The 27040-nt window shown below is 39.3% G+C and overlaps 1 protein-coding gene across 4 annotated transcripts in view; it reads right to left on the reverse strand.

Moving 5' to 3' along the window:
- The window catches only part of GREB1L (GREB1 like retinoic acid receptor coactivator), a 262117-nt gene that overhangs the window by 55244 nt on the left and 179833 nt on the right, over positions 1-27040 (reverse strand). For all 4 annotated transcript variants that reach the window (XM_057313207.1, XM_044382873.3, XM_026496065.4 and 1 more), the window contains 5 exons: positions 26213-26398; positions 21463-21789; positions 20279-20407; positions 19596-19730; positions 16423-16620 (listed from right to left, as the gene is read on the reverse strand). In XM_057313207.1, the coding sequence (XP_057169190.1) occupies positions 16423-16620; positions 19596-19730; positions 20279-20407; positions 21463-21789; positions 26213-26398 (975 nt within the window). The remainder of the gene's footprint in view (positions 1-16422; positions 16621-19595; positions 19731-20278; positions 20408-21462; positions 21790-26212; positions 26399-27040) is intronic.

Consider the following 27040-nt stretch of genomic DNA (forward strand, 5'->3'; position numbering starts at 1 on the left):
GGAGAGGGAAAGAGAGAAGCAGATTCCCCACTGAGCAGAGAGCCCAACATGGGGCTTGATCCCAGGATCCCAGGATCATGACCCAAGCTGAAGGCAGAAGCTTAACAGACTGAGCCACCCAGGTGCCCCCAGATTTTGGTCTCTAAATAGCGTTCTTCAAAAAAAGGAATCAGAGTTCTTTAGAGAAGAGTTTAACTCAAGGTTTGGGGCAGGGAAATTAAAAATAACTTTGGAATGTCTGTGGTTTCAGAAAATAAGGAAGTACATAAAAAGGGATAGTGAAATATTATAGGAACACAAACAAAGAAGACTCATTAGTTATAATAAATGGACCACTCTGGTGGGGAATGTTGATAAGGGAAGAGGCTATCCACATGTGGGGGCATTGAGTATATGGGAAATCTCCATACCTTCCCTTCAATTTGGCTGTGAACCTAAAGCTTCTCTAAAAAAATAGTCTTTAGGGGCGCCTGGGTGGCACAGCGGTTAAGCGTCTGCCTTCGGCTCAGGGCGTGATCCCGGAGTTATGGGATCGAGCCCCACATCAGGCTCTTCCGCTGGGAGCCTGCTTCTTCCTCTCCCACTCCCCCTGCTTGTGTTCCCTCTCTCGCTGGCTGTCTCTATCTCTGTTAAATAAATAAATAAAATCTTTAAAAAAAAAAAAGTCTTTAAAAAAAGAAAAGAAAAAAAAAAGACAAAAGAGCCTACCCAAAAGGGTTTCCAATGGCCAAAGTAAAAAATTTGAGACCAAAATAAGTAATGATAGTGTTGGAAATGACCCATAGAATAAATGTTCACAAATCCATGTTGATATAAATAAAGGAGGAAAAAGAGTTCCTCCTTGCAGAAGGATTCAGTTAATAAATTCCCACTAACAAGTACAGGAAAAATGATAGAAATGCAAAATCATCATTACGCAAATACCACAATAAGCTGCAGGCAAAATCCACCGATGTTAAAATTCATGAATGAGGGTATATTAGCATAATGTCAGAGTATTCTCCCAGTATTTTTATCAAGTACCAAGAGGAATGCAGTAATATTACAGTGGAGAAACCTGGCAGATACCACCTTAATCAAGAGATCCAGGTTAACATCACCAACAATAAGGCATATCAACATCATGTTCCCCTGATATCATGCACTGAGAAGGACACAATATCACTTTTGTGGTCTTCTCGACAAATACACATATCCTCAATCTAATTGTGAGAGAACATCAGACGTTCCCAAATTGAGAGATTTTATACAAAACAACTGATTAGTCTTTGCCAAAAAGTGTTAAGGTCATGCAAAACAATGAAAGACTGAAGAAATGTCACATTTGCAGGAGACTAAGAGGACACAATAATGGCATGCAATGTGGGATCCTGAATTGGATCCTGAAACAGGAAAAGACATTAAGGAAAAACTGGGGAGGACTTCAGTTAATAGTATTGCTCCAGGACTGATTTCCTGTTTTGATAATTGTACTACAGTTATGTAAGTGATCAACTTCAAATGATGGTAGTGAAGGGTATATGTGAACTCTCTACTATTTTTTAGCAAATTTACTAAGATATAGTTCACATACAATTCACTCATTTATAATGTACATTTCAATAGCTTTAGTATATTCACAGAATTGTACAGCAATCATTACAATCAATTTTAGAATATTTTCATGACCTCCAAATGAAAGCCCATACCCTTTAACCATCACCCCTCAATTCCTTCTTGAGTCCCCCAGCCCTAAGCAAGTACCAATCTATTTTCTCTATAGATTTGCTTATTCCAAACATCTAATATGAATGGCATCATAACAATATATGATCTTGTGTGACTGGCTTCTTTCACTTGGAGTAATGCTTTCGAGTTTCATCCATGTGGCATGCATCAATACTTTATTTCTTCTTATTGCTGAATAATATTCCATTGTATGGATTATCACATTTTATATATCCATTCACCATGGACATAATGGACATTTGGACTCCTTCCACTTTTTGCCTATTATGAGTAGTACTGCTATTAACTTTTACGTACAGGTTTATATGTGAACATATGTTTTCACTTCTCTCTCATTTCATATCTAGCAGTGGAATTGCTGTATTACATGGTAATTTGTTGTTTAACCATTTGATGAAATGCTAGACTGTTTTCTAAAGTGGCTATGTCATTTACATTCCCACCAGCAGTGTATGCGGTTCCAATTTCTCCACATATTCAACAACACTTACTGTCTCTCTTTTATTATAGCCATTCTAGCGGATGTGAAGTAGTATCTCATTGTGGTTTTGATTTTCATGTCTCCTTTGGTTAATAATGTGGAGCACCTTTTCATGTGCTCACTGGTCATCTGTATATTTTCCTTGGGTAAATGCTTCTTCAGATTCTCTATACCCATATCCTCATTAGGCTATTTGTCTTTTTATTATTGAGTTGTAATAGGCCTTTAAATGGTGTGGATATAGGTTCTTTCTCAGATATATGATTTGCAAAGAATTTCTTCCATTTTCTTTTTTAAATGATAATTGTGTTGTCTTTTTATTTTTGCTTTTTTTTTTTTTAAAAAAAAAGATATTTGCAAATTACCTATCTGATTAAGGGTTAGTATCCAAAATATATAAAGAACTTTTAAAACTCAAAACTCACAAAAATGAATAATTCAGTTTAAAAATGGGCAGCAGACATCAACAGATATTTCTCCAAAGAAGACATCTGGTTGGCCAACAAAAAAATGCTCATCATCACTCATCATCTGGGAAATGCAAATAAAAACTATGATGAGTCAGTTAGGCGTCTGCCTTCAGCTCAGGTCATGATCCCAGGGTCCTGGGATAGAGCCCCACATCTGGCTCCCTGCTCAGCGGGGAGCCTGCTTCTCCCTCTCCCTCTGTCACTCCCCCTGCTTATGCTCTCTCTGTCAAATAAATAAATAAAATCTTTTAAAAAATTGATGAGATATCACTTCACACCTGTCAGAATGGCTAAAATTAACAACACAAAAAAACAACAGGTGTTAGTTTGGATGTGGAGAAAGGGGAACCCTCTTGCACTTTTAGTGGGAATGCAAACTGGAACGGTCACTGTGGAAAACAGTATGAAGGTTCCTCAAAAAGTTAAAAATTGATGGGGCGCCTGGGTGGCTCAGTCATTAAGCGTCTGCCTTCGGCTCAGGGCGTGATCCCAGGGTCCTGGGATCGAGCCGCGCATCAGGCTCCCTGCTTTGCTGGGAGCCTGCTTCTTCCTCTCCCACTCCCCCTGCTTGTGTTCCCTCTCTCGCTGGTTGTCTCTCTCTTTCTGTGAAATAAATAAAATCTTTAAAAAAAAAAGTTAAAAATTGAACGACCCTACAATCTAGCTATTGCACTACTAGGGTTTTACCCAAAGAATACAAAAATACTAATTCAAAGGGATACATGCACCCTGATGCTTATAGCAGCATTATCTACAACAGCCAAATTATGGAAGTAGCCTAGGTGTCCACTGACTGATGAATGGAAAAAGAAGAAGTGGTATATACCCACAATGGAATATTACTCAGCCATAAAAAAAGAATGAAATCTTGCCATTTGCAATTACATGGATGGACCTAGGGAGTATTATGCTGAGTGAAATAAGTCAGTCAAAGACAAATACCATATGATTTCACTCATATGTAGAATTTAAGAAACAAAACAAATGAGCCAAGGAAAAAAAAAAGAGAAAGAGAGAGACAAACCAAGAAACAGACTCTTTTACTATACAGAACCGATAGTTACCAGAAGGGAGGTGGCTAGGGGGATGGGTTAAATAGGTGATGGGGATGAAGGGGTGTACTTGTTGTGATGAGCACCAGGTGATGTATAGAAGTGTTAAATCACTATATTGTACACCTGAAACTAATAGAAACACTGTATGTTAGCTTACTGGAATTTAAATACTTTTTAAAATTAAAAAAATAAATTTTCCCATTTTGTGGGTTCCCTTTCACTTTCTTGATGGTGTCCTTTGAAACACATTTTAAATTTTGATTGTGTCCAGTTTATTTTTTTATTGTTTGTGTTTTGGAGTCAAATGTAAGAAATCATTGTTTAATTCAAAGTCATGAAGATTTTCACCCATGTTTTCTTCTAAGAATTTTTAGTTTTAGCTCTTATATTTAAGTCTTTGATTCATTTTGAGTTACTTTTTGTTCATGAGGTGGGAGTCCAAATTTATTCTTTTGCATATGGATATTCAGTTGCCCCCCACCATTTGTTGAAAAGATTCTTTCCCCATTGAATGGTTTTGGTACCTTGGTCAAAATTCAGTTGACCACAAATAAGAGGGTTTATTTCTGAACTCTCTCAGTTTTATCCCATTGATTTATATGCCTATCCTCATGCTAGTATCACAGTGTCTTGATTACTGCAGCTTTGTATTGTATGAATTTTAGGGTCAGCCTGTTAATTTCTGCAAAGAAGCCATCTGGGCTTTTGATAGGGAATGCACTGAATCCATAGATCCATTTAAGGAATATTGCCATCTTAATAATGCCTTCTAATTCATGAACATAGGATGTCTTTCCATTTATTTAAGTTTTCTTTAATTTCTTTCAACAATATTTTCTAAGTTTTATACTTATTTTGTCAAATATATTCTTAAGAATTTCATTCTTTTTGATGCTATTATAAATGGAATTGTTTTCTTAATTTCATTTTTGTATTTCTTATACAGTTTCTGTGACTTTTTCATAGATCAAAATTATTTTAAAATAAAAAAAATTGTTAAAGAAGCATGACCATATCAAATATTTGCAACTGAAACACATACAATGCTGATGGGAGTGTAAATATAACCACTTTGGGGAAAAAAATCTAGCATTATTTAGTAAAGTTTAAAATGTATATAACCTAGGCTACAACAATTCTACTTTCAGAAAAACTCTTTTATTTGTGTGCTAGCACTGTTTGAAAAAGTGAAAAACTAGGAACAACCCAAATCGGTAGTAAACTGATTTTTTAAAAATGTGTGATATAGTCATGTAATAGAATACTAAAAAACAGTAAGATGAATGAATTACAGTTACATATAACAACAGGATCAATCTCAGGGATGTAATGCTGAGTGTAAAAAGTAAATTACAGACACATGCAGAGATTCCATTTACAAAAGGTCTAAAGGATGTGAAATTTAGCAATGTATTGTTTAGGAGTTATATTGCTTATGTATTAATATAATTAATATAATATAGGTTAATATATAACGTTTAGGAGTTAGCCAAACCATAAATAAAACAAGGGAATAATAAACAGAAAATGCAGAATAATGGTTACCTTTGGAAGAAGAAAAACATTAACATCAGGGAGGGAAACAAGAGTTCAGTGTTCCTTATTTTAATGGGTACATAAATGTTCACTATATTGTGATTTATAATATCTTTTATAAATTTTATAAATTTGATTTATTCAATATTTAAAATTTCTTAAAAGGGAAGAGTGCAAATATCCTTCCATGGTTTAGAAACTATTTGAAAACAATACCTATACTAAACTCTATCTGATGGACATATCATCATGAAAAGTGACCATTTTCCCCTCATTTTCTATTTTGAATACTATAGAAAAGACCAGTGCAATACCCTTCAATTAGATTTGCCAGTTGTTAATATTTTGTTGCATTTGCTTTTTCTCTTTATTACTTTTTATTATTACTGTTACTGTTATTGCTGAATAATTTGGTAGTAACATATCATAATATTTACCCTAAATACTCCAATATGTATTTAATAAAAGCAAAGGTAGTTTCCTACATAACTTTATTATCTCCTAGGAATTAAACTAACACTGACACAATATTCTCTAATACCAACCCACATTTGAGTTTCACTAAGTGTTCCAGGGCTGTGTTTCTTCTTTTTCTTTTTAGATCTAGGATCTAATCAAGAATTAAGCATTGCACTTGGTTGCCATATTTGTTTATTCATAATTAAAAGAGCCCCTGCCTTTTTTTCTTTTTGGTCTTTTCACTGATTTTTTTTAGATGCAGGTTAATTGTTTTGTGGAATGCCATATAATCTGAATTTGTCTGGGAGTGTCCTTGTCATTAGATTCAGGTTAAACATTTTGGGCAACGACACCTCATAGGTGACACTGTGTACTTCCCTTTGATCATAATGTCAATCTGTCCTATAACTGGAGAGGGCAAATTTTGATTACTTGGTTATGGTAGTGCCTACTGCTAAATCTCTCCATTGTAAAGATACATTTTCCTTTGTGTAATTTTTCATATGTAGGATGACATTTTGAGACTGTGTGAATATTTGTTCCCAAATGACATTTTACTTAATAATTTTATTTACTTTTTAAAGATTTATTTATTTATTTTAGAGAGAGAGCGCATACATGTGGGGGGAGGGGCAGAGGAAGAGGGAGAGAGAGAATCCTCAAACAGACTCCCCACTGAGTCCGGAGCCCGAGGTGGGGCTTGATCCCAGGACCCTGAGATCATGACCTGAGCCCAAATCAAGAGTCAGATGCTCTTGATTTTGGTGGGTTGGAGGTAATGTAATGATTTTTAGTATCTCTTGATGATACTTGTCATAATCAGTAATTACATTGGTAATGCAAAATAGAGATTTTCTAATTCTATATATTTTCCTACATTTATTAGCTGGTACTCTTTTGTAAAGAAGGGTTTGCTGCCAACCCCTCAAATCTCCTGCGCTATTTATTTATTTATTTATTTATTTATTTATGTTACCTATGGACTCCTGGATTTAAAAAAAAAAAAATTCAGTAGGTTACAATCCATTAGCATCATTCTTTGTGATACTCAATATTACCAAATTTGGCTAGGAAAAACCCCCTCAAGCAGGTTACTATATCCTTTTGAAATGTCCCCATCAATCTTGGAGCATTTTCTCACTTTCTGATATAACAAGATTCCAGACTGTTCCCACCTTAGAGCTGAGACAGTGGAGAATGGTATTTATAAGCCAAGATCTATCTAGATGCTAAGCATACATACTTATACTGAGATGTCACTATTTTTTTAAAAGATTTTATGAATTAATTTGTCAGAGAGAGAGAGAGAGAGCACAAGCAAGGGTAGCAGCAGGCAGAGGGAGAAGTGGGCTCCTCACTGAGCAAGGAGCCTGATGAGGGACTTGATTCCAGGACCCTGGGATCATGACCTGAGCCGAAGGCATATGGTTAACTGACTGAGCCATCCAGGCATCCCTGAGCTGTCCCTATTTTTAAGACCTTTCAATTCAGAGAGTTAGGAAACATTTTTAATTTTTTTCAGATTATGAGTTTATACTTATATCCAATCTAAATCCCAAAGGAATATTCCTTTTCCCCATTCCATATTGAGGCTCCCTTCTTTCATGTGAGAGCCCTGTGTTCAACAACATTAAATATTTACTCATTTGCTCTACCCTGTGATATACACGAAATAGTTTTGAAATTATCAACACGACTCTCAACAATATATGGATTAAAATTCAAAATTCATTTTCAACTTTTTGTGCTCTTAGGATATACTACATTGAGAGTGCACACAAGAAAACTGTGTTAAAATACTTGAATTAATTATTTTTGATGTGTGACTATGTTATTAATTCAATAGGTAGTTAGGTTCATTTACTTCTGTTTGCATTCAATATTAATTTTTTCCCATTTTAATTTAATTTTAATTCATAATTCATTTCTAAGGATCAAAAGTTAAAACTCTATAAATAAAGTTATACTCATCTCACCTGTGTCTCTTCTACCCAATATAGATAATGTTTCACTAGCTTCTGGTTTATGCTTCATGTTTTGTTTTGTTTTTCAAAAACATGCACGGAGGTATGGAATCTGAAAATGTCAGAAGTGCTAAGAAAAGGCTGGTCTGAGAAAGGTCCCTTTCTATCTTCTTGATAATTTATCAAGGTTATATGGGATTAAATAAAAGTGTATATTCCAATAAATCATGAGCAAATCTGTCACATTTTTTCAACTCCACAGTAAAAAATGGACATCAGCAGGGCCCACCTGAGAGATTCAGGGTCATGTCTGCTTAAATAATAAACCTTACTCTGAACATGAATGAGGAGTTAGAAGGCATCAGTAACTTCTTATTTTGCAACTCACTGAGTTCTAGAACAGAGCCAGTGGTGGTTGGGAATCACTGTGTTGCCTAAAGTTGATTAATCTGAAGCTGGGGTCACCAGAGGAGGTGCCTCAGTCGCGAACATCTTCCATGGAAATAACCAAGTTGAAACATCCCTGGAGAGGAAACTTTCTGGACGGTCAAGGACTTCAAGCAGCTTGTTGCCATTTGCGCCCCTTCTCTTTACTGAAGGCTATAGGAGCCAAATGTGCTTAAGGAAAACTTGAGCGCTAGCCTGTTTTCCCCTCTATGGGATTAAAGAGAAACAACGTCATGTCTTCTGAGGCCATTACTCTAAACCCTTTAAATGGGGAGCAGCAATTTTTATACCACCCGAGGGTCTTGAAGGCGAATAAAACCAAGAACGAACACACCAAGTCCCTTTGGTCATTAGTGTCAAAGACCTTTCCACAGAGATGGAAGGTCTGAACGAATGGCCAGCAACTATCGCTAGAAGTAGCTAATCAGGGGCGCCTGGGTGACGCAGTCCTTGAGCATCTGCCTTCAGCTCAGGGCGTGATCCCGGCGTTATGGGATCGAGCCCCACATCAGGCTCCTCCACTGGGAGCCTGCTTCTTCCTCTCCCACTCCCCCTGCTTGTGTTCCCTCTCTCGCTGGCTGTCTCTCTCTCTGTCAAATAAATAAATAAAATCTGAAAAAAAAAAAAAAAGAAGTAGCTAATCACCCAATATCACATCAAACTGATAATGATCAGGGAAATCTGAAACGTCCAGGTATCATTAAGGATGACCCAGTACTCAAACCAATGCCCCACTGCACTGCCTGTTAGTTTGGAGAGAACGATGCATCTGGCTTGTGTGGGTTTTTTTCTTTCTTTCTTTTTTCCCCAATATTTTATTTATTTGAGAGCGAGAGAGAGAGCAGAGAGAGAGCGGGCACCCAAGCTGCGGGGAGGGGCAGAGGGAGGGTGAGAAGCAGGCTCCCTGACATGGGGCTTGATCCCAGGACCCCAGGATCACGACCTGAACTGAAGGCAGACGCTTAACTGACTGAGCCAACCCGGCACCCCCAGCTGGTATGTTTTTATCCCTTGATGTTTTATAACACAATTTTATTTCTAAACTTTTTATTTCTAATTTTTATTTCTTGCTCTTCTCATCAAGAAGATATTCCAAAGAAAAATATAAGTACTCTCAGTTTTAGCTGTTCATTTTCTCTTTGGGTGGAATTAATTTCTCCAAAGTTTTGGTATGCAAAAATAACTCTACTGCTTAAAAGAATATGAAAATCAAGAAAATATTAAATCATTAGAGCATGCTGAGTTTTTAAGTATCAGGATAACAATGGGCATTCCTTCACCCTGGCAACCTCTTTTCAGCAGATAAATAACCTCCAGTTGAAATAGCTGGTTAAAATCCCCACTGACTGTTTTCAGTGCTCACTGCATTGGGTTCCTTTGTGTCTTGGTGGCCCAGCTGGTTCCCTTCTGTCCTCCTCCCAGAAGGAATTCTTTAATCTGGGTTTGTTGCAGTCTTGTCTGTGCGAGTATATACTACCGTGTAGTTTATTTGGGTGAAGGAAGAAAGCAGTACTAGACCTGCACAAGAACAGTGTTCTGAACACACAAATACAACTTCAGAGCCTGTGTGACTGACAGACACACCTAATATATATGCATCGAAGGCCTTTCCTTGAAGCCAAAGTAGATTTCTGAAATATGTTTTTTCCCTTTCTCATTTAAATTGAATCAGCCAACATATAGTACATCATTAGTTTCAGATGTAATGTTCAATAATTCATCATTATATGAAATATGGTTTTAATGACCAAATTTGTTTTTGCCAGAGGACTACCAAATCTCCAAGACTGCTTCTACGGCTTCCTTTTAAAATAGAGTTTACCTTAAAATTCAATTCATCAAAATGGTACAAAAATTCAGTTCAATAAATATTAAGTGTCTGCTGTGCCATTCATAGAGATGTTCCCTGAATGTTTTCCTTTCTAGTGGCGGAGAAGAGCAGTAACAAACACAGCCACAACACAGTGTTGAGTGCCGGGAACTGGAGCACTGCAGGGGGTACTAGGTGCGTGAGGGTGTGGAAGAAAAGCTGCGTAAGCTACAAAGAACTTCTCAAACTCAATACACGAGAAACAAATAAACAAATAAAAAAATGGGCAGAAGATATGAATAGACACTTCCAATGAAGACATACAAATGGCTAACAGACACATGAAAAAATGTTCAAAATCATTAGCCATCAGGGAAATTCAAATCAAAACCACACTGAGATACCACCTTACGCCAGTTAGAATGGCAAAAATAGACAAGGCAAGAAACAACAATTGTTGGAGAGGATGTGGAGAAAGGGGATCCCTCCTACATTGTTGGTGGGAATGCAAGTTGGTACAGCCACTCTGGAAAACAGTGTGGAGGTCCCTTAAAAAATTAAAAATTGAGCTACCCTATGATCCAGCCATTGCACTACTGGGTGTTTACCCCAAAGATACAGACGTAGTGAAGAGAAGGGCCATATGCACCCCAATGTTCATAGCAGCATTGTCCACAATAGCTAAATCGTGGAAGGAGCCGAGATGCCCTTCAACAGATGACTGGATGAAGAAGTTGTGGTCCATATATACAATGGAATATTACTCAGCTATCAGAAACAACGAATTCTCAACATTTGCTGCAACATGGACGGCACTGGAGGAGATAATACTAAGTGAAATAAGTCAAGCAGAGAAAGACAATTATCATATGATTTCTTTCATCTATGGAATATAAGAACTAGGATGATCGGTAGGGGAAGAAAGGGATAAAGGGGGGGTAATCAGAGGGGGGAATGAAACATGAGAGACTATGGACTATGAGAAACAAACTGAGGGCCTCAGAGGGGAGGGGGGTGGGGGAATGGGATAGACTGGTGATGGGTAGTAAGGAGGGCATGTATTGCATGGTGAACTGGGTGTTATACGCAACTAATGAATCATCGAACTTTACATTGGAAACCGGGGATGTACTGTATGGTGACTAACATAATATAATAAAAAATCATTAAAAAAAAAAAAAAGAATGTGTCTTGGAAGCCAAAGGAACTGCAGTGTTTAAAGGGAGAAATGGAGGTCACCTGTGTTATCAAGAGTTCAGATAAGACTTAAAAAGGTCATTGGTAATGTTGGTGAGAGTGCTAAAAGGGTGGGGGTGGGAAGTGGAGGCTAGTTGGCAGGGTGCTGAGGAGTGAGTGGGAGATGAGGAAGCAAGATAACAATAGACAACTCTCTCCATAAGTGTGGCAGTTAACCAGAGGAGGGTTAGCTGGAGGGTTAGGTAGGATTAACAGAGGCTTGTTTTGTCTTTGAGAGAGTGGGGGCAGGTTTAAATGGATGAAATGAGCCCCAGGAAAGAAGTTAAGAGATAATTGATAGTGTGAGGTCCATGAGAATGAGAAGGTGGGGGTGTCAGGCTTACATAGAGCTCTTTCACGGATGAGGAGGGAAGGGGAAAAGGTAGGTGTGTATGCAGTTAGGTTTCTAAGTTTGGAAACAGGAAGTTTTTATCCGACCTTTTCTTCTGGGGTTGGGGAAGGGGAGAAGTACATGGCATGGTGGTTTGCTAAGAGAGAAGGATGAAGACCCATGTTTAGCCAGCCACTATGGGGAATGGGAGAGAGATCCAACTAGAGAGACAAAAAAGAGTTTATGATGGTATCATTTGGAAGGGTTGACTTTCTTTCCCCTATAGTGTTCAACACTGTGAGTATATGTAGGAAGAAAGTCCGTGGTCTGGCATTGGGGATATTGGAACGGCTGGTTCTGGGATCCAGCAGGGTCTGGGATATGACTAAGGGGCAGGTGGTTGCAGAGAAGTATGGGTGAGGGGTGCAAGGTACTGAAGCTAGGATACTGGATGGACAGGCAGCATCTCCAGACGATGGCAGGTTGGGAGGCAGAGGCTGGGAGGCAAATACCAACATCTACAAACCAGGGTCGGGCACTGGGCAGCTAACTACGTGGTTGGAAATTGATTTTAAGAATGTTAACTTTAGGTACTTGTCTTTGTACAAACGAATCTCTAGTGCTTCCCTATTCCACCTCAGCACAGAGAAGCTTCCTAGTACTTTCTTCTCTGGGATCCTTCTCCTTCCTGCTTGTCACTGACCAATACATAGTTTTTTTCTATTAAAATTTTAGGTGACTGCCAAGGTGGTATGAGGTTGATGAGACCAAGAAAATCTACGTTAGAAAGTGAAAATGCCTTCCACTATCTCTTCACTTCCACTCCTAATCTCTTCCACTTTCTTAAAATCCTTTTACTTCTGTATGGGTAGAAGGAGCTACCCACATATCAGCAGACAGAAATGTTTCTCTGTTTCTTATATAATCAGGTATGTGTTGAGGTATCAAATTTGTGTCAGTTCCCTGAGCATGATAAAACTTCCTTGACTGGAAACTGCCAGATCTGCTCCCACTCACTGGGGACCCCCAGAGTCACTAATACTTCCTGTTGTCACCCCAACCACCTTGAATTGAACGTGGCTTGCATTTTGATCACACCGATACCCTAGTGTTCCAATTTCTAGAATTTGGGGTCTCCTTAGAATTGAAAGAATTATGCTACCACATCGAAGTTTTAAAAAATGACATTAAAACAGAAGTATTTCCTATAGTCTAAAAATTCCTTATGCTGCTTCTCCATTGATCATTCCAGCAGTTACAAATCCATTTTGGGCAAACTTGAAACATGTTTAATTCCTTTCATTTCTTTTTTTAACCTTCATATTCTTTCCATAATGTTTTTTCTTTTTGTTTTTTCCTCTCTGCCTCTCTTCCTTAATTAGAATGTGAGTGGAGGTATCACATGCTTTGCCTTAGCACTGAGTCTGCACAATGTGATGGTTTCTGTTTTCACGTTTTCTTTCAGCTACACAAGGGCTGCCAAGGATGTGGCCTTTCTGCACACCCTGGCTGCTTCTCTCTGCCAGGTGCTTTCCTGGCCAACTATGCTTCCTTTAGGCAAAGGCAAATAGAACCAGAAAGCAGAGCACTTGGACACTGTTTTCCCCTCTGTCTATCCCTCCACTCCCTCCCTCCAGCCCTCCATTCAAACATTAGTCAAGTGCCTCCTTCCACCCAGCTGGAAAGAGGAACAAATGGGGCACAAGGCATGCAGAAATGAAAAAGCAGTTCTTGTCCTCAAGGCACTGCCCTCTGTGACCTTAGGCAAATGAAGCTCTCCAAAGAGTCACATGGTGAAATAGAAGGAAACTGAACCAGATGATTTCTTGAGAATCCTTTCTGCTTTCACAGCTCTGACGTTGAGTTGCATTAGTGGTTAGTCTCCTGCTTACTGCTATGCTGTGGACAATTTCTCTTTACGCCTTAAATGTGCTTGCTCTTCTACTATCAATTGTTATGTGTTCCAAGAATATGAAGGTGTTTAAATATTAAAGCAAATAAATTTTGGTGCCATACATGGAATACTACATATTTATTAAGAACGATGCTCATAAAGGTTTTTAATGGTATAGAAAAATGTGCGAACTATAATGTCAGGTGAAAAAACAGACACAGGCAGAGAAGGAAGTCTGAAACACTAGATATTAGGTCACTTGTTAACACCCAGATTTTAACAGTGGTTATCCTCGAATAGTGGGATTATAAATGTTTAAATTTTCCTGCTTTGGTTCTTCTATTTTTTAAAAATAAAGAATGCAACTACTTTTTTAATAATAAAATGAACAAAGTTATTTTTGAATATATAGAAATGATTGCTTTTGCAGCATAAAATTCAGTATGTAAGCCAAAGCCAGATGTGAATAATTTTTAAGACATGCTTTGCCTTGAATTTTCCAAATTTGTCCCTAACATTGATTTTTCTGGATTCCAAGCTTATGTAATTGGTCAAATTCTGGTACCTTTCTGAGGAGTTATAATCGTACAGTTCTCACTTTAGAAAAAAGAGCAGTGAGAAGGAAAAAGGAAGGAGCTATACAATTTCTTCATCTGTCAAAAATGCAGGGTTTTATTTAGGGTCTTGCATTTATTAAGAAAGGTGAAAGTATAGGTCACCAAGAGGTTATTTCAGGAAAAGGCTCTGCAGAGAGCACAACTGCTGACCATGGATGATTTCACCACTTCAAACAGGTGCTATGATGTGTTTGCTCAAGCATGATTTCAGATATCAGATCACAAACTCAGAAGGCCACAAAGGCCAATTGGTAGAAATAAAACACCTATCAGAGAAGGCACTCCCTCCATGGTAAGGAAGTGAAAATCTATATAAAAAAAAAAAATCTGGTGAGTGCTTGGTATGAGTATAGCCTCTCCATTTCCCACAATGGGAGCAGAGAGAAACACAGAAATGGCCAGTAGCTGAGAAAGCCGAGAACTCACTCTGGTGAGCTGTAAGAGAAGCCTCCTGATCTTCTCCAGCTAATCACCCATATGTCAATATTTACAATAGGTCATTTTGTAATTTGTCATTCAGAATTTTAGAGTTTTGTTGCACTGTTTCCCAGGCCCCTCGGCCTTCAGAAGGTATGGAAAGACTTTATATGTGTCAGTCACAGGTAAAGAGGAAAAAAATCTATTGTCTGTCAGCTCATTTGGCCCATGGACCTAACAATGGAAGGTTTCTTATGGAGTATGCTATTCAAAGTGTGGTCCTCCTACCAACAGCACTGACATCCCCTGGGAGGTTGCTGGAAATGCAGAATCTGAAATAAGTCAGACAGAGAAAGACAAATACCAGATGATCTCCCTTCTATGTGGTATCTAAAAAATAAAATAAAAAACAATGACAAAAAAGAAGCTCACAGATACAGAGAGGAGACTGATGGCTGCTGGATGGAGTAGTGGGGCATGGGTGAAGGTGGTCAAAAGGTACAAACTTCTAGCTGTAAAATAAATAAGTCCTGGGAATGTAATGTACAGCATGGTGACTATAGTTCACAATACTGCATTGCATATTGGAAAGTGGCTAAGAGAGTAAATCTCAAAACTCTTCATCACGAGAAAAGAAAAAGAAAAAAATTTCTGTAACTATGTATGGTAACAGATGTTAACAAGACTTATTGTGATCATTTCACAATACATACAATTATCAAATCATTGTTATACACCTGAAACTAATACAAAGTTGTCAATTATACCTTAATTAATAAAAAAAAAAAAGAAAGAAATGAGCTCACCCAGGTCCACTAAGAGGAATCTGCATTTTAACAAGATCCCCATATGATTTATATGTGTACTAAAGTTTAAGGAGCACTGTATCATAGCTATGAAACATATAAACTACATTTTGTCACATATAAACTACATTTTAGGCTCTTTTGAATTTTTCTTCTTCTTACTTACTCTCAAATATATTGAAAATAAAATTTTTTACTGTGGCAAAAAGATTCATCCTCCAGCTAAAAACCGTGTGTGTGTGTGTGTGTGTGTGTGTCTGTGTGTGTGTCTGTGTGTTTCTCTCAGCTAAGGTACTTGGAAGCAATTTGACATTTGTAATCTCCTTTTCAAACCTGGCTTACAAAGGCAAGTATTTTCAGCTGTCCCAGTTTTCTAAATTATTTACTGCATCTTCTAATTTTAGGCAAATTTTATGCTTGAAAAAGATACTATTTACCACAAACTTCTAAAATTTTTGCTCCCTAGCTTTTTCCATTTTCTGGGAAAAATATTTTTTCTTCCATACTCCTTCTCTGAAAGTCATTAGCAGAAATTCTAACTTCGTATTTTTTTTCAACTAGGCTCCATGCCCAGCATGGAGCCCAAAGCAGGGTTTGAACTCACAACCCTGAGATCAAGACCTGAGCTGAAATCAAAAGTTGGACGCTCAGCCAACTGAGCCACCCAGCTGCCCCTACCTTTGTATTTTTCCAGGGAGGTGTTATCTTTGTTCACGTGGGGAATGGTGATCTGGTTTCTAGTTTGAAAACGTGCTGGTAGTGTACCAAATATGCAAGAAGCCATCTATGAGAATGTCAACTATCCAAGCCATAGAAGGAGCTCAGGCGGCACGGACCCCATCACCTCATGCAGGGCTATCCCTGACTTGAGAAAATTTCTCTTCATAAATGAATGATCAGTTTCTAGTCCACCAATTACATCACAGACTTAACAGTATCAGGCAAACACACACATCAATTTACCCTTGACCTAGGAGGGAAAAAGGTCAGAGTACTTTGAGGGAAAACTTACAGATAAATTTGAAATAATGTTTAAAGTGCTCTTATGATTTTGTATTACTGTAGGAAAGGATGGAATTGTCCTATAAACATTTGGATTAAGCAAAAGCAAGAGGCAGAGGGTATCTAAGACTGGATCTCTGTAGGGTCTTCTTTGAAAGTTCAGTCTCACCTGATTGTCGAATCCGTTGAAGAGTTTGCTGGACCAGAACCTCCGATCTTGGGACAATGATGATAAAGTCCACTTTGCTGAAGTGGCCGAGGTCCAGACTCTGGCTGCCGCTGTCTGCTATAGCACACACCTGGGATAAGAGTTTTCTGGCAACCGTTAGCTGTGGTTGATAAATTTGGAAGGTTTCATTATCTAAATCTAAAATAAAAAAAGTCGTAAGAACAAAATTAATTCCCTTCTGTTGATGGCCACTATGAATCCATAAGGGGGACACACAACATATGTACAGTTTTGCTCTATACGAAGCATTCTATTCTCACTCTGCATTGCGTTTTAATAGATTTGCTTATTTTCTCTGAAAACTTGGCTGAAAGGATGTGTTCAAGAGTGGGTGTGGTAATTTTACAAATGTATTCTTTTAAAATTGACTGATCGTCTCACAGATCACTCCTCAACACCCCTCCCCCACCCAGAAATGTTGGGACAGACTACACTCTCACAGTGGGAGCTGGGACTCATCTCCGGAAAGGGGAAGCACTAGTTTCCAGCTTTCTTTAGGACTATCAGCACAGGTCAGGTGCCCAAGCCCAGACCGAATTCAGGGAAGGAGGGGATGCTGTAACCATACTAGTGCTGGATTCCTTTGACCTTTTCTGGACAGCACTACAGTAAACATTTCCTCTCCAACAAGTCAGTTGCAACATGATTTGAAATTCTTCTCCCCAGGGACTGCATAACACAGGTCACAGAGACACCCCTTCACCTTTCTTCCCACTTGACTTGCCAGTACTTATGACCTGGCAGTGGTAGGTGGCTGTGGCCAACTCCAGCGCTGACGCCTGTACTATCTGAAGAGACCTGACTCATGACATGGACAGCGGGCCACTCGAGAGGTGATGCATTAGGAGAACATTGCCCAGACACTCTAAACATGCCAGTGGCTTTTTATTACAAGTTATAACCAAGCAATCAATTTCATACGTGCGTCACACACACACACTAGACAGGCTTAGATGAATCTTTAAGCAGGCAACATTTAATACTTTTTTATGAGGCTGCTTTTCATCAGGAACACATGAAAAAGTTTGACTGGAACACACAAGGCCCCAATTAACCTGCACTAATTAATATTTTCCAAAATCAAATTGCATGGGGTGCGTGGATGGCTCAGTCAGTGAAGCATCTGCCTTCAGCTCAGGTCATGATCCCAGCATCCTGGGATCGAGCCCCGCATTGGGCTCTCTGCTCAGCAGGGAGCCTGCTTCTTCCTCTCCCTCTGCCTGTTGCTTCCCCTGCTTGTGCTCTCTCTCTGTCAAATAAATAAAATCTTTTAAAAAATCAAATCAAATCAAATCACAATGTGGCCACGGTAAAGACGGTGGTCAGAGTACCCTAGCCATAGGTGCTGACAGTGAGTGGAGATATATACAGTTGGCTGAAAGAACCCACTAGAAAAGCCCAAAGCTGCAACTTTTAATAGCAGAATGTTTTTTGACCCACAAAGATTACCAATGAAAATAAATCTGTCTTTTGATAGGCTATTATTTCTTTCATGTCATAGGTTAGATAGGTGGGGACTAACCTAGATGATAGCATAACTTTGGAGAATTTAATTTAGCAAGTTTTGAACTTCGAGGAACCATTAAAATATCTTTAAGCAATATTTCTTAAACAGGGAATCAAGAATATGATTGTGGAAATCTGGATGTACTCAGAGAATTTTAAAATTCTAACTTTGTTAATAATTCAAAAATAATAAGAACACATTTTAGATCATCCAGGTGATTGCTTTATCATCAAATAATGTGTAGAAGTAAAAAAAAAATGTATTGTGGGGGCACCTGGGGGGCTTAGTTGATTAAGTGTCTGACTCTTGATCTCAGCTCAGGTCTTGATCTCAGGGTGGTGAGTTCAAGCCCTATGTTGGGCTCCAAACTTGGGATCGAGCCTACTTAAAAAAAAATATTGCATGCATTTGAATTTGTTTTTTTGACTGAGCTAACACCAAGCTGTGCTACTTTATTGCTGAGACAATCGTATGTATAAATGACACATTCCTATTAAGGCAAGGGCTAAAGGCTGTCAGCAGCAGGTTTATGGATCTGTTTCATGTCTACCCTTTGTCCTATTTTTTTTTTTTTTGTCCTCTCCTATGTTGTCCTTATCAAATGGGGAATTGGGGAAGGAATCTGAACATAAAGGAATCCAATCTAATGATGGAACTCCTCAGTCCTACTCCCACCATCCCCCCTTTTTATTTTTATTTATTAAAGATTTTTATTTACTTATTTTAGAGAGAGTGAGAGAGAGACAGAGGGAGAGGGAGAGGGAGAAGCAGGCTGCCTGCCGAGTGGGGTGCCTGACTTGGGGCTTGATCCTATGACCCTGAGATCATGACCTGAGTGGAAGGCAGAGACTTAACTGACTGAGACACCCAGGTGCCCCCATTCCCCTCTTAAAAAAAAAAAAAAAAAGATTTAGTTATTTATTTTAGTGAGAGTGTGCAGGGGGCGGAGAGGGGCAGGAGAGAGAGAATCTGCAGCAGACTCTCTGCTGAGCAGGAGCCCACTGCAGGGATCCATTTCAGGGCCCTGAGATCATGACCTGAGCTGAAATCTAGAGTTGGAGGCTTAACGGACTGAGCCACCCAGGCGCCCCTCCCACTCTCCCTTTTTGCATCCTGGAAGCTTGTAGGGCAGATGATGTGTTGGTATTGCTGCGTTATCTGCCAGGGTTCCCTTGCTATCCCTGAGATAATGTGTGTTTTACAGATCAGGGAGTTAATGAAGGGCGTGGAGAGCCAGGAGCCCTGCACGGACTGCATTCTACATTCTTTCAAGCAGTTCTTTGTAGCCCTCAGAGAGCACCAACAGCTCTCTGGGCATAACTGGTGGAGCTAAGGAAAGTACACCAAGGACCCCAGAATTTTTTGAGGAACAAAGAGAGTCTGCTTATCATAAAGTCTTCAACTTTGATTTTAATTCTAGGAGACATGTACTAAGAACAAGGTGTTGGATCCATGTCCCATCCTAAGGCATTTTTAATTTGAGCCATATTTATCACGTAGATAATAAGGAAAAGCCTGTCACAGTCTGCGACTCTTAACACAGGACCTCAAAACCCTCCGAATGACTTAGCTTCTATTTCCTCCTTTTGGTCTGAGGTGACATTACCCAGGTTTTGCGTGGGGATCATAGCAGCAGCCTCCTGAGCTGACACACACTCGTTAAGATCTCCGTTGAAAGGGGTAACCACACTCTCTCCTCTTCTCTGTTGCATTTTGTCTAGCAACTTGTCCAGGTCGTCGCCTATCACATAATAAAGCGGAGATAAGAAGATTGCAAGGAACGATACATTTGTATCAGTCTCTGAACTAGGCACTTAAGCTGGGCTCTCACCAAGATTTGTCAGTCAGCCAGCTTTTCATGGCTGAGTGTACACTTGGTCATGCCTCTGGCAGTATCTCTAAAGCCAGAGCTACCCTCGTTTATATTGAGCTTACGATTAACACGCTTTCACATGGTGTATCGTTCTTGACCTCCATAATGCTCCAAGCAGGCAGGATGCGATCATTCTATCTCTATGTGTCATATTAGAAAACTGAGATCCGGGGAGGCAGAATCTCTCCCAAGGTCACACCCCTAAGTCGTGGCTGAGCTGAGGTCCCCCATCGTTGTGCCTTCCTCTGGACCCCTTGCTGTGTTAGTAACAAAATACTGAGGATGAACCATTCCAAATGAGGGAAGGTCAGCAGGCAGGTTTAAGCTCCACACTCATCTCCTAAGGCTAAGATTTAAATTCAGAGAAATCACACAGCTAGAGGCTGGCAGTGTTGCTGAATCCTACAACCACTCACCTAATGATGTGGTTTTGAAATGCGATGCCAGGAAACTGACCTTTCCTGTGATGAGCTCATAACTAATTTCTTTCAAAAACTCACTTGTGGTGAGCACGCTCTCTGCCAGAGCTCTGGACTGATGCTGACCTGCAGAAGAGAGGGAGAGGAGGGGATGCACGAGTGAATAAATGTTCACTGAAATATTCCTAACAGCAAAAACCGGAAACAATTAAAGCATGTAACTATAGGGATTTGGTTAAGGAAATTATGGCACACCCAAGGATGGACAATTACTCAGCATTTAAAATGACTATTTTAAAAAGGAAATGTTTATAATAAAATGTTAGATGATCAAGGGCCAAAGTGATATCCCTTATGTTTGTAACTGTGGAAACATACTATACATGTGTTTAAAAACTAGGGAGGAACACGGAGGACCTTTAAAATTGTGTTTGCTTGGTTATTATGAATATGTCTTAAAAATATAAACTTACGGTGTTTAGTTATTTTTATAAATGAAAACTGAAAAAATTAATATATTATACTTTCTGATGAAGACTTCTGAAAAAGATTTGTCATAGAGAGATAGGCAGGCAAGTTTTTGCCAAAGTGAGGGGGTTTGGCTTCTTTGGTAGGAACAGGTGAGAACCATCACTAGAGAAGAAAAAAGCAAATTTAGTCCAGATGGCTGGCGACTCATGATGGTGCCTGATAGAAAGTCAGCACAAGAAACAAAAACACATTTTGTAATGTTCCAACTTTCTGGACCTTTTCTTTAGAGTCAATGTTATAACATTAAGTATCCTCTTCGGTGAGGAGGTGAATATGTGAGCTGAGTTCTTGGCAAAGTTGATTCACTGGCTTAGGCCACCTGTGGCAATGGCTTTATCACATGCTAGAGTGGTAACATTTCCAAAACCTTTTAAGCATAGAAGTTACGTGAGACAAGCATATCTATTACTAGGACACGCTTTGAAATAAGGCTCCCACAACCAGCTGACAGGGACACCAGCCAAACTAAAGGCTACACAAATCTGATATGAGGAGAAAACAAAAGTTAAAATTAGGAGGAAGAACTCAAGTGGGAGCAATTAGAGATTGATTACCTGGATGCTTGAAACACGCAATAAATAGTTTTCAAATGGACAAATGATTGAATCAATGGATTAAAAAAAAAAAAACCAACCCAAAACATGACTCACCTAACACTACCACACAAAATTCGTTTCCTCTGATTTTTGATGCACAAATCGCCACAACATAATCTGGAAGTCTTTGATAGTGTCTCATTTCACTGAGAGTTCTCAATGTCTCTGAAATGCCCTCCGCCAAAGAGTTCTGAGTCACAATCACATGAACCAGGTCTTGAGATACGCTGGCGATTAGTCTCGCGAGCCAGGGGAGTTGTCCTGGCGACACGGGTGTGCACTGAGCACCCATCTGCAGGGCTTTCTCTCTCAGAGTAAATTCCTGCATGGCTTTCAGCATGATTTGCTCAAATTCTTCCCTGAGAGGTATCTGATCGGGACCTAAATTGAAGAGAATTGCAGCTAGAATTTTTAAAAAATCACAGCTAGAAAAGAGAAACACACACACACACACACACACACACGTTAGTGTGTAGCCCTTCTAAGCCCACCGTATTCCACGGGCAAAAGAGCTCTTTTCCTGTTGTGGCCGCAAGTATGGAGCCCCTACTGACCATTTGCAATTGTGAAATGACCTTCTTTCTGTGTCAATATTAAAAACAAATGCAGGCCTCTGTTCTCGTTTATGATTATCTTGGTATTTTTTAAAGAGGATGTGTTCAGAGTCAGTATCAATTCTGCTGTATGCCTTAGGGGACGGTCATGGAAGGTGGTATATTTGTTGAACTGTTAAGCTTGTCATTACTGACACGAGTAATGACTCATGAAGGAAGACGCTAACCTGCCATATAACCAATTTTAGGTTTCACTCATTTCTCATTTTGTTTATAGCTACTTCGAAAAACATTTTAACGTATTGCCTCTAATTCCTAATTTTAGGAATACCGTCCATAAGAAAATTAAGTTTAACGACTTTTCACTTCTAATTTGTATTTAGGGAGCCTCACACTTTCCCTCGCTAGAGAATGTCACTGTCATCTAGCTATTCCCCAGAATTCTGGGTTAAGGATGGCATTTGGTCCTCTCCTCCAGCTGTGGTTACGGCTAAATTTATATGGGTGACCTACAGCCCCTGGAATTAGGGGGATATTGTTTCTCTGATTCTCTTTAGAAACTCAACCGGTTTTTAGAACAAAACAAGCAAGTCAATGCTTGGCATGCAAGTGACTCAAATGAACTCCTACATTTAGTTTAAATTGGAATCAGTTAGACTATGCTCACTCCCACTCTTCAGTCATGTCTTTGGCTGCACAGACCTGAGATTTGAAAGTCAGGCTCTGGTAGAGTGTCTGTGACCTGAGATCAAGCAATAACTTCAGAACTCAAGGCTAAAAATCCCCTTGGAAAAGAATACAGGTTTAAGAGACTGGATTTCCGGGGGCGCCTGGGTGGCTCAGTCGATAAACGTCTGCCTTCAGCTCAGGGCGTGATCCCAGCGTTATGGGATCAAGCCCCACATCAGGCTCCTCCGCTGGGAGCCGGCTTCCTCCTCTCCCACTCCCCCTGCTTGTGTTCCCTCTCTCGCTGGCTGTCTCTCTCTCCATCAAATAAATACATAAAATCTTAAAAAAAGAAAAAAAAGAGAGAGAGAGACTGGATTTCTGTATGAGAAGGAGGAACCTTGAGTGAGTCAGAAATCTTTCCTTCCTCACAGGGATTTAAGTGGCTTCCCAGGCCCCCACCCATATTCTCTGGGAAAGTAAGAAAATGAAGGTTTAGTCATATTTTTAGGATATGGAAAAGTAAATAAAATATATTTTAAAAATAATTTAAATTGGAGAAAATGCATTTTTCCATGATTGGTTGGAGGCTAGAGGAAGGGAGACTGAGATCCTCTCAGAGTTTTTTCTGCTGTCCATGGAAAGAGGGCAAGAACCCTGCAATGCTTACATCGTGTTAATATTTCTTATTTCCTTCCCAGTCACTTGCTAGAGGGAGGTGGATGCCTTCTTATCACCTGGGAGCCGCCAAAGCTTCCGTCTTCATTTTGCTTAATCAAATTAGCATCATGGTTAGTGGTCACTAGATACATACTAGGTAGTGAGCTCCAAGTGTATAGATTTGCATTGAGTGTACAGATGCACAGCACAAATGAGATAAAGGGAAGGTGGCTGTCTGTCTAAAGCTTTCTTCCATCAGAACAAATGACAACTCAAAAGCAAGTGGCTTTGCTGCCATTCCCTACTGCCTCTCATAGACCCCCTGAAGGTTCAGAGGCCTGGTGAATCGGTGTGTCTGTAAGACCTGCTCCAAACCATGATTGAGTAACATGTTCTCAGTGTAATTAATTTCAAATATAAAGGCATTCTGGGAATATAAAATTATGAAACATGCTCATAGCATTTTCCATTGCCTTAAAACTAACTTTTATGGAGTTTTGACTGAATTACTGTTAGGAATTGAGAAACAGGAAAATGTACCAAAGTTTAAATGAGGCAAGAGAGAAAAATGCCTTGCTTCCAATCACCTCCTATCATTTCTTCATCTTCAGCCTTTATAGCTAAATTGCAGGAGCTTTTTCTCCACTTCCCACAAGCTTGATCATAGTAATTTTTTTCCCATCAACTGCTGATCTGTAGGAACTCAGCTTAGCCTAGACATCATTCTGATTGGCTTTTCAGATAGGGCTACCTTAATAAGAGGAGACAAGGTTCCAGCAGACTCAGAGCCCTCCAATAATCACCGGATTTGCTGATTTCACTTTCTACTTCAAAAGATTTTCAGGCTGTGAAATAGCAGATTGATTTTTTTTTTTTTTAAAGTAACTGTAGTGGAAAAGCCTCTTTCTTCTGAAGAATCTTGCTTTTCTCCTTCTCTATTATGTCCAGGTAACTGAGCCATCAAAGTATTAGACCTGTTCTTTTAAAAGCTTGGATTTTTTAAAAAAGAAGTCTATCAATAGGGGCGCCTGGGTGGCTCAGTCAGTTGGGTGTCTGCCTTCAGCTCAGGTCATGATCTCGGGGTCCTCGGATCAGGCCCTGCATCTGTCTCCCTGCTCAGCAGGGGTCTGCTTTTCCCTCTCGCTCTCCCTCTGTGTTCTCTCGCTCTCTATCAAATGAGTAAATAAAATATTAAAAAAAACAAAAAATAAATAAAAGTCTATGATCTGTAGCATATGTAAAAAAATGTTCTTTTGCCTTCTTCAAAACCTTTGGAGGCAAAACAAACACTCAAGGACGCCAGAAGGAGAAAGTTGCTGAGGGGGTGTCCTAACGTACAAAATTTAGATTAAAAAAAAAATAAAAAGAAATACCCATTCATGTTGCACATTGAGAGATATATTAATTGGTTGCCAGTAAAACTCTAGAAAGAACTGATCCCACAAGGCAGAGAAGAGAGGTCCAACTGAATGGAGATTTTTCTTTTTTTAAGATAAGAACTTTAAGTAATTTGAGGACATGTTGTTTTGACCATTTAGTTTATTTAATTAACTTGGACTTTGATATTTTAAATTGTTATTAAGATTGAAAAAAAATGCTGTACTGACCGGCTTGGTTTGCCAATAGCATTACCCTATGCAGGCTTGTTTTACTAATTCTGGATGCATGCTGGTTTTAGATCTTGGAATATAGTTGAAAATCAATAGATGTAGCAATTAAAATTATGACATCAAATGAGCTGCAGACACAGGTGGTTTTTATAATTTTATTACCCACTCATCAGCATGATTAGCAAGTCCTAGGTTTATCATCAAAGTGGCTCGTGAGATATCCGAAGCCTTCCAAGTTTCAAAAGCCTATGTCAATGCAGGCCTTCAGACTCTCAGGGCACCAAGTCTTAGAGCCGCACTTGCTAGCTGATGGTCCAAAGAATCTGGCCGGCGGAAGCTTTTGTTTTGTTTTTAACATTGTTTAGCCCAGTATTTTCATTATTTAACATTTCAGTATTTTCAAACACTAAAATAATTCACAAGAGTGCAGATAAAAATTTCTTATGTGTAATTTTACACCTTGAGCATTTTCCTAAGTAAATCAGTGGCTTGAAGTCCTAGAGTGAGTGTATAATTAGGCTGCATATTAGATGACCTGCTGCAGTTTGCAAAATAAAGGACATTGCAATGTAAATGTTGTGGAGCATTGTCAGGGCACCTGCGTACACCCACTGTGGAGCTCAGGAGGACATATCAAATAGAGGAAGTGAAGGGTTCATGACCTATGTATCCCCCTTACCCTACAGCCTAAAGAGCCTTTCAGGGAGGTCCACAGATACTGCCTCAATGAAGGAAAACATGATGAGACTACATCAAAGAGGGGTAGCTGGAGAAGAAAAAAAAAATGGATGTAGGGACAGTGGCTAAACAAGATAAAAAGGCTAAGTAGAAAACTGTAAAATAATTGTCTAAGGCAATGGTTTCATTTGCATTCCAGATGACAGCTGCACTTTCGGAAGGGTGGCTTGGCCAGACTCCCCAAGGAAGGAGGGTGCCCATGGCACTGCCCCTTGAGGTTCTGCCTGTATGAACTATTCTAGAGACTTTAGGACCATCATGAGACTGGACACTAGGTGGCGCAATTTATCTCTTCTAGGACCCAAAGAGGTAAGCAAGAAGCTAGGGAGATCAGTCAGATAGGAGAGAAATGGGGGGGAGGGGGGAGGGAAGCAAGTGACAAAAAGGAGTAGAAAAGAAATGGGAAAGGAAAGGGAACAGAGACAGTGGGGTTGAAGGAAGGGAATATTAGAAATTAAAAGGGGAAAGTAAGAGATGGACAAGTGGATAAATGTGATAAAGTGGGGAAAGGAAAAACGCATGATGCAAAAAAGAATAAAAATTATCACCACCAAATAATTATTGAAAATCGCTTACCTAGCCGCACAAGATACTGTATCGTCAGAAGAATCATGTTTTCCACGCTCAGGAGTTGGCTGCCAGTCAACCCTAAGTGTTCCAAATCTTTGTTTTCCAACTGTGGAATCTTGTAGCAATTCACCAGCAGAGGACTCACAACAATGTCACCAACATTTCCATAGAAATAGGGTAAAGTGCCATAGCCTGCCCCAATAGAAGCAGGTCAATAAAGTTCAACATTTCTTTTTGAGGTCCAACCAGGTACACGTGCCCAGCTAGGATCAAAGATGCTTAACAAAGTTTCCTGCCCTCTGAGATGGTTGCCAAACAAAATCACTCGAATATTCTAGGGAATTCCCTCAGATGCTTCCGAATTCTACCCTTATACTTAATCAGGTGAGCAGGAAGCAAAAGACTCAGATGATATCATCTCTGTTTTCCACAGAGGAGGCATGTTAATATTATATCTGCCACAGAGGATTGATGAGAATTTGCAAAACATCTCTGTAACCTTTCGCAAAACTGCAATGATAAAATATTTTCCAATAGAATTCTTGATCAAGTTTCTTTAAACACAAGAAGCCAGAAAACAAACCACAATAACATATTTCATTTGCTGAGGTTTTCTTAAACATTTTAAAAAGCTAACAAACTCACTGATAACCAGCAATATTCTTCTAGTCATAGGTACTTGCAGGTTCCTACTCTTTGTGCTATCTTTGTTATTTTTATGTTCTCTTCTCAAATGTCGGTAAATAGCCTCAAATTACATTAGAAGTAGATAGGACAAAAATATGTTGAAAACATACCCTGTTTTGGTGGCATGGTAAAAAGAGGGGCAGTTCC

The sequence above is a fragment of the Ursus arctos genome, unplaced genomic scaffold, assembly GCF_023065955.2.
Source record: "Ursus arctos isolate Adak ecotype North America unplaced genomic scaffold, UrsArc2.0 scaffold_17, whole genome shotgun sequence".
NCBI classification, from domain to species: Eukaryota; Metazoa; Chordata; class Mammalia; order Carnivora; family Ursidae; genus Ursus; species Ursus arctos.